At 42.0% G+C, this 12,583-nt stretch overlaps 1 protein-coding gene across 1 annotated transcript; it reads right to left on the reverse strand.

The window, feature by feature from the left end:
• Window positions 1-6,974: 6,974 nt before the first annotated feature.
• On the reverse strand, window positions 6,975-7,952 carry LOC138439501 (olfactory receptor 2A5-like). Its single transcript, XM_069588400.1, has one exon. The coding sequence runs from the start codon at window positions 7,950-7,952 to the stop codon at window positions 6,975-6,977; it is 978 nt and encodes a 325-aa protein (XP_069444501.1).
• Window positions 7,953-12,583: the final 4,631 nt, after the last annotated feature.

The following is a 12,583-nucleotide window of genomic DNA, read 5'->3' on the forward strand; positions in this document are numbered from 1 at the left end:
CTCTCAGTAAGCATCCCACTCAGAGTCTTATGGTGCAAAACTGAGGAATGTGCAGAGGGATAGAAGGACCAGGAGCAAGTGAGGGGAGCTCCAAGCCCACTATGAGCCTTCTTCCCGTCCATCCCAAGGCCTGGCCTAAGGCTGTACCAGAAAAGAGTGCTAGGATACCAATATCTTGTTTAGAAGCAGTTACATCTCTCCCCTTCCCAAATAAGAACTTCACAGATCTTCCCACTTCTAATGTTCCCTTCCAGTTTCTAACTTCTATTAACTTGTCATCAATACCTTGATCTATCCTTACCAGTGTCTTGACTTGTATCCTCAATGGGCTTCAGAGGAGAGTCAAATGCCTCAGCTCCATTCAACAGCCTTCACTTTCTTCTACTTTTCTCTCCCTCAGCTGAGGAGCTCACTCAGAAAACAAGTAAAGAAGGAAAGAAAATGACAAAGAGACAGACAGATCACTGTACACAGAGAAATCAGTGAACAGAGGAGGACAGAGTTCAAGGAGCAGGCGTGGGTGGCCTGATATGGATGGAAAGGAGGTGGAGGCAGGCAGGCACACAGTCAGACATATGGGGAACACAGGGTTGCCCAGGAGTGGGTGAGCATGGTTCAGTTCCCTGCCTCAGGCCCTTCTCCTTACCTGGTGCTGGGCTCAGGGTGGGATGCACTGGGGGCCTGCTGGGTCCTCCTTCAGTATTCTGCTCCTGATCCTCAGGGAGAACAGATCAGATTTTTTAATGAGCCTTTGTGGGATTCTCCAGGCCCCACAGCAACCTTCCCAAGCCCCAAGCTTACTTTTCACCCTCCCAGTGTAGCACTCAAGATCAAACACTCGAAAGCCTGATCCTCCCATCCCAATGCTTCCTCTCAGGTGCTCCCTACTCAGCTTCACAGTCCAAAGGGCCATAAATATGAATATCAATTAGAGCAAGTGCTTGGACTGAGAAATGGCAGGGGGTTGGGAGGGCTGGGCAGGCAAACCAGGGAAAGTTTCTATGCACCATAAAGAATAGGTTTGTGGGGCAGGAAAGGGCTACCCTCTGCACTCATCCCCCATCACCCACTTGATTAACCAGACCTGGGATTCATCCTTGACTCCTCTGTCTACCTCACCATTTCCTAATGAGCTACCTTTACCTACCTAGCTAATGAGTCTACCTCATAAAGACCTCTTATTTAATACCAACCTCTCATGTTCAGTAGCTACTCTTTTATTTAACAGTTCAGTTTCTCATCTGTTCCTGCCTGAGGGAGTGCAGCAGCTGGTATCCTTCTCCTTCAATTTAGTTTCCACATGAGAGCCAGAGGGATCATTCCAGATGTAAATCTAATGCCATGGTTCTTTAAAGGATGATGTCGTGTCTTTTATCTATCTCTATTAATGGATGATGTCATGCCTTTTATCTCTATTACTGCAAAATCTACCCTCTGTTTTGAAGGGTATGATAGTTTATGTTTTGTTAATTTATTTCTAAGAATTTGACTTTTATGGAGTTAAAAATAATGTTCATGCATGCTCAGCTGTTCAGTTGTTTCTGACTCTTAGCAGCCCCTATGGACTGTAGACCACCAGGCCCCTCTGTCCATAGGATTATCTCAGCAAGAATACTGGAGTGGGTTGCCATTTCCTTCTCCAGTGGATCTTGCTGACCCGGGGATCGAACCTGCATCTCCTGTGGCTTCTGCATTAGCAAGCAGATTCTTTACCACTGAACTGCCTGGAAAGCCCATCATAAATAATATTATGTATTTAATTCTAGTTTCCAATTGTTCATTGCTAGTATATAGGAATAAAATGGATTTTTATGTATTTATCCTGAATCCTGTAACATTACTAAACTAATTAATTATAGGAGTTTTTATGTAGAATCCTTGATTTTTTACATAGACAATTAGGTTATTTGAAAATAGACGCAATTTTACTTCTTCCTTTCCTGTATTCTCTTTCCTAGCCTTATTGTACTGGCTAAAGTTTACCGTGCTATTTTGAATAGTATTGTTGTGAGCAAGCATCCTTATTTTGGTACTGATTTAGGAGGGAAAGCATTTAATCATTCATCATTTTGTGATGTTAGTTGGAGGTTTTTAATGTAGATTTTTTTCTTTCTGTTAGAATATGGAAATTTCCTTTTATTTCCAGTTCACTGAGATTTTTTTTTCAAATCATCAATGTGGGGAAAGGACATTCATAGTGATAAACATTTGAAATAGCTTTATGCAAATATATCTGAATGATGTATTAGAAGTTCTTGTTGTCAAAGGGACTCAGGGATGAGATGAAAGTTAGACCCTTTAAGATCTCTATGTGTTTCTGAGGCCAAAGTTGAGTGCTTAGTTGGTGGCACTGAGTTTGGGGAGTAGAAAAAAATCTTTCATCCTAGATGAAAGTAGTTAGAAAGCTTCCTGAGAAGAGACCCATATGAGGCCTTGATGAACAAGTAAGGGGATAGTAGGCAAGAGTGAGGAGGGGACACTCCAGGTGGAGCAGTCTATGCCAAGACCTGGGGACTCAGGACTGGCCCGGAGTAAGGGATCATGCTGGGAGGTGGGGAAATTAGGTGGGCCTGCTGTGGGTTTCTACTGCCCTGAGAGCTCTGAAAAATAAGGTCCAGTCATTTCAACAGATAATCCTCACACACCCTTCCTTTTTATTTACTTATTTACTGGCCATGCCATGCAGCATGTAGGATCTTAATTCCCCAACCAGGGATCAAATCTGCACCCTGTGCTTTAGAAGCATGGAGTCCTAACCCCTGGACCGCTGGGGAAGTCCTCTCACATATCCTTTCTAATGGCCCCAGAACAATTTTCTTAATAAGTCCTCGGGAAACACAATCAGAATGTCTTGCTGACAATTTCATTCTTTTTTTCTCCAGAAAATCAAGGCTCCTCTTTCCCCTGGACTTCTCATCTTAGAGGCTATGGCCTTCAGGCAGGAAACCCTGGGACTAGAGTAGGCTCTTCTCTTCTCACAATCCATCCATATCACTCTTACAGCCTATGTTCCTTTAATGCTTGGGGATTGCTAAGGGCTCTCTAAGCTGTCAACTCCCCTAAATTTATCTCCTGGAGAAAGTTGCTAATAAGCAAAATGCATTCTTAGCATTTAGTACTCTTGCGCTTTCTCAGCAACCAGACAATCCTTGGTTTACAAATAAAACTTGTTTCTAAGCAACCAAGTGCAATTAGAATATTTTGATAATTGAACTCTATTAGACTTGTAGAGAGTAGCCAATTTACAAGATTTACCTTGTATTGCTTTTTACAAAGCAATTAATATTCATCTGACCCCAAAGTGAGAGAAATTTAAATCTATTTTGATAGCTGAGTTTGCTGCTACTGCTAGGTCGCTTCAGTCGTGTCCGACTCTGTGCGACCCCATAGATGGCAGCCCACCAGGCTCCCCCGTCCCTGGGAGTCTCCAGGCAAGAACACTGGAGTGGGTTGCCATTTCCTTCTCCAATGCATGAAAGTGAAAAGCGAAAGTGAAGTCGCTCAGTCATGTCCGACTCTTAGCGACCCCATGGACTGCAGCCCACCAGGCTCCTCCGTCCATGGGATTTTCCAGGCAAGAGTACTGGAGTGGGTTGCCAGCACGAGTTTAGTTCCTGGTTAATGTGGCAGCTGATGTGATTCAGTTTAGTTCAGTCACTCAGTCGTGTCCGACTCTTTGCCACCCCATGGACTGTAGCTCGCCACGCTTCCCTGTCCATCACCAACTCCCGGTGCTTGCTCAAACTCATGTCCATCAAGTCGGTGATGCCATCCAACCATCTCATCCCCTATCATTCCCTTCTTCTCCTGCCCTCAATCTTTCTCAGCATCAGGGTCTTTTCCAATGAGTCAGTTCTTTGCATCAGGTGGCCAAAGTATTGGAGCTTCAGCTTCAGCACCAGTCCTTCCAATGAATATTCAGGACTAATTTCCTTTAGGATTGACTGGTTTGATCTCCTTGCAGTTCAAGGGACTCTCAAGAGTCTTCCCCAACACCACAGTTCAAAATCATCAATTCTTCGGCTCTTGCTTTTTTTATAGTCCAACTCTCACACCCATACATGACTACTGGAAAAACCATAATTTTGACTAGATGGACCTTTGTTGGAAACATAATGTCTCTGCTTTTTAATATGCTGTCTGGGTTGGTCATAACTTTTCTTCCAAGGAACAAGCATCTTTTAATTTCATTGCTGCAGTCACCATCTGCAGTGATTTTGGAGCCCAAAAAATAAAGTCTCTCACTGTTTTCCATTTTATCCCCATCAATTTCCCATGAAGTGATGGGACCAGATGCCATGATCTTAGTTTTTTGAATGTTGAGTTTCAAGCCAGCTTTTTCACTCTCCACTTTCACTTTCATCAAGAGGCTTTTGAGTTCCTCTTCACTTTCTGCCATAAGGGTGGTGTCATCTGCATATCTGAGGTGATTGATATTTCTCCCGGCAATCTTGATTCCAGCTTGTGCTTCATCCAGTCCAGCATTTCACATGATGTACTCTGCATATAAGTAATAAGCAGGGTGACAATATACAGCCTTGATGTACTCCTTTCCCAATTTGGAACCAGTCTGTTTTTCCATGTCTGGTTCTAACTGTTGATTCTTGACCTGCATACAGATTTCTCAGGAGGCAGTTAAGGTGGTCTGGTGTTCCCATCACTTGAAGAATTTTCCACAGTTTGTTGTGATACACACAGTCAAAGGCTTTGGTGTAATCAATAAAGCATAAAGAAAGAAAGAAAGTGAATTTGCTCAGTCGTGTCTGACTCTTTGCAACCCCATGGACTGTAGCCTATCAGGCTCCTCCGTCCATGGAATTTTCCAGGCAAGAGTACTGGAGTGGGTTGCCATTTCCTTCTCCAGAGGATCTTCTCAACCCAAGGATCGAACCCGGGTTTCCCACATTGCAGGCAGATGCTTTACCATCTGAGCCACCAGGGAAGACCCTAGTAAAGCAGAAGTGGATGTTTTTCTCAAATTCCCTTGTTTTCCGATGATCCAACAGGTGTTGGCAATTTGATCTCTGGTTCCTCTGCCTCTTCTAAATCCAGCTTGAACATCTGGAATTTAACAGTTCAGGTACTCTTGAAGCCTGACTTGAAGAATTTTGAGCATTACTTTACTAGTGTGTGAGATGAGTGCAGTTATGAAGTAGTTTGAACATTCTTCAGCATTGCCCTTCTTTGGGATTGGAATGAAAACTGATGTGATTGTCACTAATTTCCCACTAATTTTGATGTGTGTGTGTGTATGTGTGTGTGTGTGTGTTGAAGGTATGATTCTGTGAAAGAGAAAGTATTAGTTGTGCAGTTGTGTCTGCCTCTTTGTGACCCCATGGACTATAGTCAACCAGGATCCTCTGTCCATGGAATTCTCCAAGCAAGAATACTGGAACGGGTTGCCATTCCCTTCTCCAGAGGATCTTCCAGACCCAGGGATCAAACCCAGGTCTCCTGTATTTCAGGCGGATTCTTTACTATCTGAGCCACCAGGGAAGCCCTTATATGCTTTCAGTTACCATCATTAATATCCAACCCATATATTCTGACCTCACAATAAGCCTGATATTAACATTGTAGTTGACAAATAAGGACTTCCCTGGTGGCTCAGATGGTAAAGCATCTGCCTACAATGTGGGAGGCCCGGGTTCAATCCCTGGGTCGGGAAGATTTCCTGGAGAACGAAATGGCAATCCATTCCAGTATTCTTGCTTGGAAAATCCTACTGTTAATAAGGTAATGACTATTTTCTAAGGTATCTGGCTTTGAAGACAATGACTATTGAATGATAACTTATATGATTAAGTTCTAAGGGCTATTTCTACTTGAACCTAAAAATAATATTATGGTATAGTCATTATCTCCATATTAGACTCCATTTTATGGATAGGGGCCTGAGCTTCAGAGAGATTAGGTGGTTTTTCCAAGATCTCAACAAATTAAGTCAAGACTAAAGTTCGGGGCCCTTCCCCGTGTTCTCTAAGGTGGCAGAGGAAATTTAAGGGTAAGTCAGTTATGGAAACCAACATACTCTTTTGTAAATAAAGGTCTGAACTGCTAAAAGCCATGGTGGGGTAGATACAATGGAAGTAAGAGAGGGATCCGTGAAAGTGAAGAAGAGCTAAAAGAAGAACTGCAGAAGTGGACAGACCAGGGATGGAGACAGGCAAGGAAAGCACTCAGCAAACGTTTATTGAGAAGTTACCATTCCACTGCAAGATGCTACTTGCTTAGGCTATGAAACGCTGGTGAGGAAGCTCTAAATTAGCCAACAGAGCTCTGACTTGATGGATCTGACCCTATATCTATGACTTAGACTCATAATCCTAAATATTTTGAACTTTCCTCAATGAGATCCTATCCACTATCTCAGCTGAGCCTCAGAAGGCTCTACTGAATCCTTGCGATATGGCATAATATACTAGAGAAGAGCCTGGACTCTGGAACTATACTACCTGGGGTCAAACCTCAATTCTGTTACTTTCCAGCTGACAGGCCTTTGCAACTTGTTTAATCTTGTGCCTCAGTTTGTTTTTTTTTTTGGTTGTTGCTGTTGTTGCTGTTTTTAAACTTTATGAAGAAGATCATAATACATATCTCTTGAGTTGTTTTAAGAATTAAAATAAAATACACATAAAGTACTTAGACAATGCTTGTCATGTAGAAAGTGATCAATAAAGGTAGTTATTATTTAGGCCCAAAGAATATTCTGGAACACATTGTACAGATATAAAAATTAAATCTCAGAGAAATGAGTTGATGTTTTCAAAACCACAGAAAGTCAATGATGTATTTCATCCCTGAATACAATTCTTTTTTTCCTAATGTTTCCAGTAGCCTAATAAAATGCAAAAGTGTTTTTTTCCTAGATATCTTCCCTATCCTGGGCTCCTTCTTCAGTCCAATGATTTCAGTGAATGTGTGGATGTCATAGACAGAGACCAGAGGCACAGCAGACAGCCCTCACTCGTGGCTTATTGAGTGTCCTCACTCATTCCAACTAACTTGAAGAAAGCCCTCTTCACATCCTTGTTCCGGAGGCTGTAGATGATGGGGTTGAGGAAGGCAGAAATGACATTGTAGAACAGAGCCAGCTTCTTGTCATCCTCTGGGGAGGCTTTGGAGCCAGGCCTCATATACATGACCATGCATGGAATACAAAACATGGTGACCACAGTGATGTGTGAGGCACAGGTGGAGAAGGCCTTGATTCGCCCCTGGGTGGAGCGAATCTTTAGAATAGCAGTGAAGATGCGAACATATGAGGCCAGAATGAGGGACAATGGAATCAGGAGCAACATAAAGCCCAAGATAAAGTCCACTTGGTCATTGAGGGATGTATCTGCACAAGCCAACTTCAAGACAGCAGGAATTTCACAAAAGAAGTGGTTGATCTCATTGGGGCCACAGTAGGGAAGATTCATTGCAAAGACTGTGTAGACAAGGGCACAGGTGAGACCACAAAGGGCAGAGCTGACTGCCAGGAGTACACACAGGGTTTGGCTCATCTTGACCCCATAATGGAGTGGGTAGCATATGGCAACATATCTGTCATAGGCCATAGCTGCAAAAATCCAGGTCTCAGTGATGCCTAAGGTTAGGAAAACGTACATCTGGATCACACACCCAACGTAAGAGATAGTTTTACTCTTGCTTACTAGATGGATCAACATCTGGGGCACTGTGGTGGTAGCATAGCTGAGATCCAGCAGAGAGAGGAGGCTCAGGAAGAAGTACATGGGGGTGTGGAGGCGTGCATCTACTCTGATCAAAGTAACAATGAGACCATTGCCCAGGACTGTAAATAAGTAAAGGAAGAGGAAGAGGAAGAAAAGGATCCAGTTGGTTCTGGGATTTCTGGAGAAGCCCAGGAGGATAAACTCGGTTACAGAGCTTTGATTTTTCCAACTTTGGCTATGGGTGGCCTTCCTTCTGGGGAAAGAAAAGGACATATTCCTAAATACCTCGCAGTCTTAGTGAGAGAATGCCGTGTAAGATCCACAGCTGCAGGGACTGAAGGTATCTCAGAACTAAGCAAGCAATCAAACCAAGATCTCCTCCTCCATGCCAGGGAACATTCTATCCAAATTGGCTTCACATTGCTCTAGGCACTCGGTAGGGATTATAGAAATGATTTTGATCTGTCTAACTAGCTTTAATAAAGTTTCAAGGGCCCAATGGAAAAACTGTACATGGCATAAATCTTATTTTGAAGAACACACACACATACCCATCCCATAAATCAAAGGAAGGAGGCTAGGAAATGTAAAATGTTTTACGGTAAACCAAAAAGTTGTAGAGCACTCTATAGTTCTTAAAGTCATTCTTTCAAATGTCAAGACAAGCTGGTGCTACCAAGGACAGTGTAAATGTGAAACAAACAAAAACCCTTGCTTCTTGCCTTTGTCTTCCTCTCTGATGCTGTACCTTTGAAAACCCACATACCATTAATTTTCAGAAAAAGGGGGAGTTTCAAGGAAGCTTTTTTGGGAAAAGAAATCTTTCCTCTAGAACTTTTATTTCCCTCACCCCCACCATTCCAGCATTACCTGCAGTGGTTACAACTATAAAGATGAATTGATGTATAAAGACAGCCAGAGACTCAAGAATTGAAACCTAGAGAACATGTCTGTGCTCCTGGCATTTCTCAAGAAAATGAAACTTATTTACCTAGAAATTAGGTGCCTGTGTGTCTCAGAGCTTTTCTTGAACACTAGTAAGGACTCCTCCACAGCCATGTTGCTCACAGGAGAGAGCTGAGTATTGGGTGGGAATGGATCTTCAGTGTGATTTGAACGCAATCCTAGATCTCACCTTGGCAAGCCTAGACATCAGAACACAATACTGACCGGTCCTTTTTTCTTAGTCCTTTTACAACAGAACCATAACTGCTAGATACACACCTTTTCCAGACACCAAAGAAGGAAATCGTCTTTTATGAAATGGCATTCTATGAAAATGTTTTAATAAATGTGAGCTCATTTGATTATCACCACAACCCACTGAAGTCAGTATCACTACTTCCTGGTTGGACATAGTAAATGATGGAGCCAGGACTCAAGGTCGAAGTCCCAAATGTGTCCCTCACACCAATTTCATGCAGGGTTTAGCAGGTTTCCCTGATGGCTCAGATGGTAAAGAATCCACTTGCAAATGTAGGAGACCTGGGTTTGATCCCTCGGTTAGGAAGATCCCCTGGAGAAGGGAAAGACTATCCACTCCAGTATTCTTGCCTGGAAAATCCTATGGACAGAGGAGCCTGATAGGCTATAGTCCATGGAGTCACAAAGAGTTGGACATAACTGAGTGACTAAGAACAAACAAACACAAAATAGACCCATTTTAGGTAACATTGTGAGAGAAAGAGCTGACCTGTGTATCAACAGTTTTAGAGAGCAGAAAGTTCATATTGCAAAACATTGCAAATTATCAAGTGGTTTTCATGGAGAATCTCAAAACTTTGGATCAGAATTTCAATATTTAAAGCATTGCACTGGCATGACAAGGCTGGCTGATAGTTTTCAATTTGTGTTAAAATAACACTACATAAAGCCGTGGACGGGACTCAGGCTTGGATAAATGAGAAAAATGATATTAATACTCACATTAGAGGTTCTTTGGAGTAGTATGAGAGTTAGTGGATACGGTTCATGCTCTTCTCTCCTTTAAGAATTTACTCAATTGTCATCTTTGCAGGGAAGACTTGAATCTTTCCTGATCATCCTGTTTGAAATATCCCATGCTCTGTACAGTTTTTGTTTTATCTACCTTCATAATAGTTAGCAACTTCTAATGTACAAAAATAACTTTTAAAAATCATCAGTTTCCCTCACAAGAATTCAGGAATTTTTATCTTCTCGATTTATTGCATATTACGAGCAGGGCCTAGCATATAGTAGGTATTTTAAGTGTTTAATAAACGAAAGGGCTGAGTCCGAGCTGGCCCACCAAGGGCATCAGTTGCTGCTATTTGTACTTATGGGAGCTATCCTTGTTGCTGAACTTTGCTTCCTAGTGAGCTAGCAATGGAGTTGACCTCATTCTGAGGCTTTCCTTTGGATTTACGTATCTATCAACAGATTTCTTTCCTGGTGGCTCAGCGGTAAAGAATCCAGCTGCAATGCAAGAGACAAAGGAGACACAGGTTTGATCCCTGGGTTGGGAAAATCCCCTGCAGAAGGAAAAGGCAACCCATTCCAGTATTCTTGCCTGAAAAATCACATGGACAGAGGAGCTTGGAGGGCTACAGTCTATAGTGCCGCAAAAGAATCAGACATGACGTAGTGACTAAAGAACAACAGATTTCTGGACACGGACTGGTCCAGACCATTTACATACATTATCCATGGTCATCCCAAAAGCCAATACCTACTATTAGCTGCATCTTATAACTAAGGTAACTGATATCTATCAGAGTTAAGCAAAAAACCCAAGAGCCATCCAGAGAACTGTTTTTAACTCTTGAACCTGCAATTTAAAAGGAAAAAATGCAAACTAGAGCCTCTCTATACAGAGAAATGAACTTATCAGTAAGGAATCTATGAAACCTTGTTATTTATGGAAGAATGGAAGAGACTGAGAAAGCTTAGCTGGGAGACTTAGGAGGAACTTAAGAGAGCTCACTAAATATTCTGAAGGTTGTCATACAGAAAAAGGTAGAAATGTGCACTGTATGTTCCTGGAGGGAAGAAAATTAGAAATGTTTGGCAAAAGTTGTAAAAGGAAACATTTTAAGCTCAGTTCCAAAAAAAAAAAAAAGCAAGAAACTTCTAGTGATTAATACTACTCAATAATGAGTTCAGTTCAGTCGCTCAGTTGTGTCCAACTCTTTGCGACCCCATGAATCGCAGCACGCCAGGCCTCCCTGTCCATCACCAACTCCCAGAGTTCACTCAGATTCACATCCATCGAGTCAGTGATGCCATCCAGCCATCTCATCCTCTGTCGTCCCCTTCTCCTCCTGCCCCCAATCCCTCCCAGCATCAGAGTCTTTTCCAATGAGTCAACTCTCCTCATGAGGTGTCCAAAGTACTGGAGCTTCAGCTTTGGCATCATTCCTTCCAAAAAAATCCCAGGGTTGATCTCCTTCAGAATGGACTGGTTGGATCTCCTTGCAGTCCAAGGGACTCTCAAGAGTCTTCCCCAACACCACAGTTCAAAAACATCAATTCTTCGGCGCTCAGCTTTCTTCACAGTCCAACTCTCACATCCATACATGACCACAGGAAAAACCATAGCCTTGACTAGACGGACCTTAGTCGGCAAAGTAATGTCTCTGCTTTTGAATATGCTATCTAGGTTGGTCATAACTTTTCTTCTAAGGAGTAAGCGTCTTTTAATTTCATGGCTGCAGTCACCATCTGCCGTGATTCTGGAGCCCCAAAGAATAAAGTCTGACACTGTTTCCACTGTTTCCCCATCTATTTCCCATGAAGTGATGGGACCAGATGCCATGATCTTCGTTTTCTGAATGTTGAGCTTTAAGCCAACTTTTTCACTCTCCTCTTTCACTTTCATCAAGAGGCTTTTTAGCTCCTCTTCACTTTCTGCCATAAGGGTGGTGTCATCTGCATATCTGAGGTGATTGATATTTCTCCCGGCACTCTTGATTCCAGCTTGTGTTTCTTCCAGTCCAGCGTTTCTCATGATGTACTCTGCATAGAAGTTAAATAAGCAGGGTGACAATATACAGCCTTGACGTACTCCTTTTCCTATTTGGAACCAGTCTGTTGTTCCATGTCCAGTTCTAACTGTTGCTTCCTGACCTGCATACAGATTTCTCAAGAGGCAGGTCAGGTGGTCTGGTATTCCCATCTCTTTCAGAATTTTCCACAGTTTATTGTGATCCACACAGTCAAAGGCTTTGGCATGATCAATAAAGCAAAAATAGATGTTTTTATTATCTCCATTTTTAGTTTTCAAGCATAAGCTGTAAGGCCATGTCACTCAGGTATAGTATCACTGCTTTGGATGTGAAATCATAATGTTCTACATTAAATTCAACTTTGCCATAAACATCCTAAGATTCTAAAGCTCAATGACATCAAGATTCAGAGAATCTATGATTTTAGGGGTGACTTTTCACTATGTACCCAACCTCATAACAGAGCCTAGTCAAAACAAAGTCATATGCTAATAATGAGAACCAAAGAAGTTTGAAAGAAAGTGAGAATACAGTATTTATCAAGTGTGATATAAAAATTCAAAAGATAATTTAAAGTTCCTACTGTCTTATTTGTGCAGATATGGAACTCCCTTGGGAGCTATGATTGGTATCCAGGCAGGGTTGTTCTCCTGCCCCCCAGAAGGTCCCACATAGTCTCTTCCAGAAAGAAGAAAGCTTAAGAAAAATAGCAGACTACAAGCTGAAGGGAAAACACTTGCATTAAATCTTTGTTATGTTTTCTTGTTTAAAATTCTTTATTCTTGTGTCCTTTGAGAGAATGTTCTAAGAATCAAATTAGGAAAATACAATTTTAAAAGTTGTTAAGTAGCAACTATATTTAAATCACAGGAGGACTATACAACATCCAAGACAGAGTGGAGATGAGAAATATTTCAGAAGAATATTTTCACTGAAGGA

The sequence above is a fragment of the Ovis canadensis genome, chromosome 1, assembly GCF_042477335.2.
Source record: "Ovis canadensis isolate MfBH-ARS-UI-01 breed Bighorn chromosome 1, ARS-UI_OviCan_v2, whole genome shotgun sequence".
NCBI lineage: Eukaryota > Metazoa > Chordata > Mammalia > Artiodactyla > Bovidae > Ovis > Ovis canadensis.

Bases quoted from the DNA above. Each gene is read 5' to 3' on its own strand.
- LOC138439501 (XM_069588400.1), bottom strand. From the start codon at position 7,952: ATGTCCTTTTCTTTCCCCAGAAGGAAGGCCACCCATAGCCAAAGTTGG.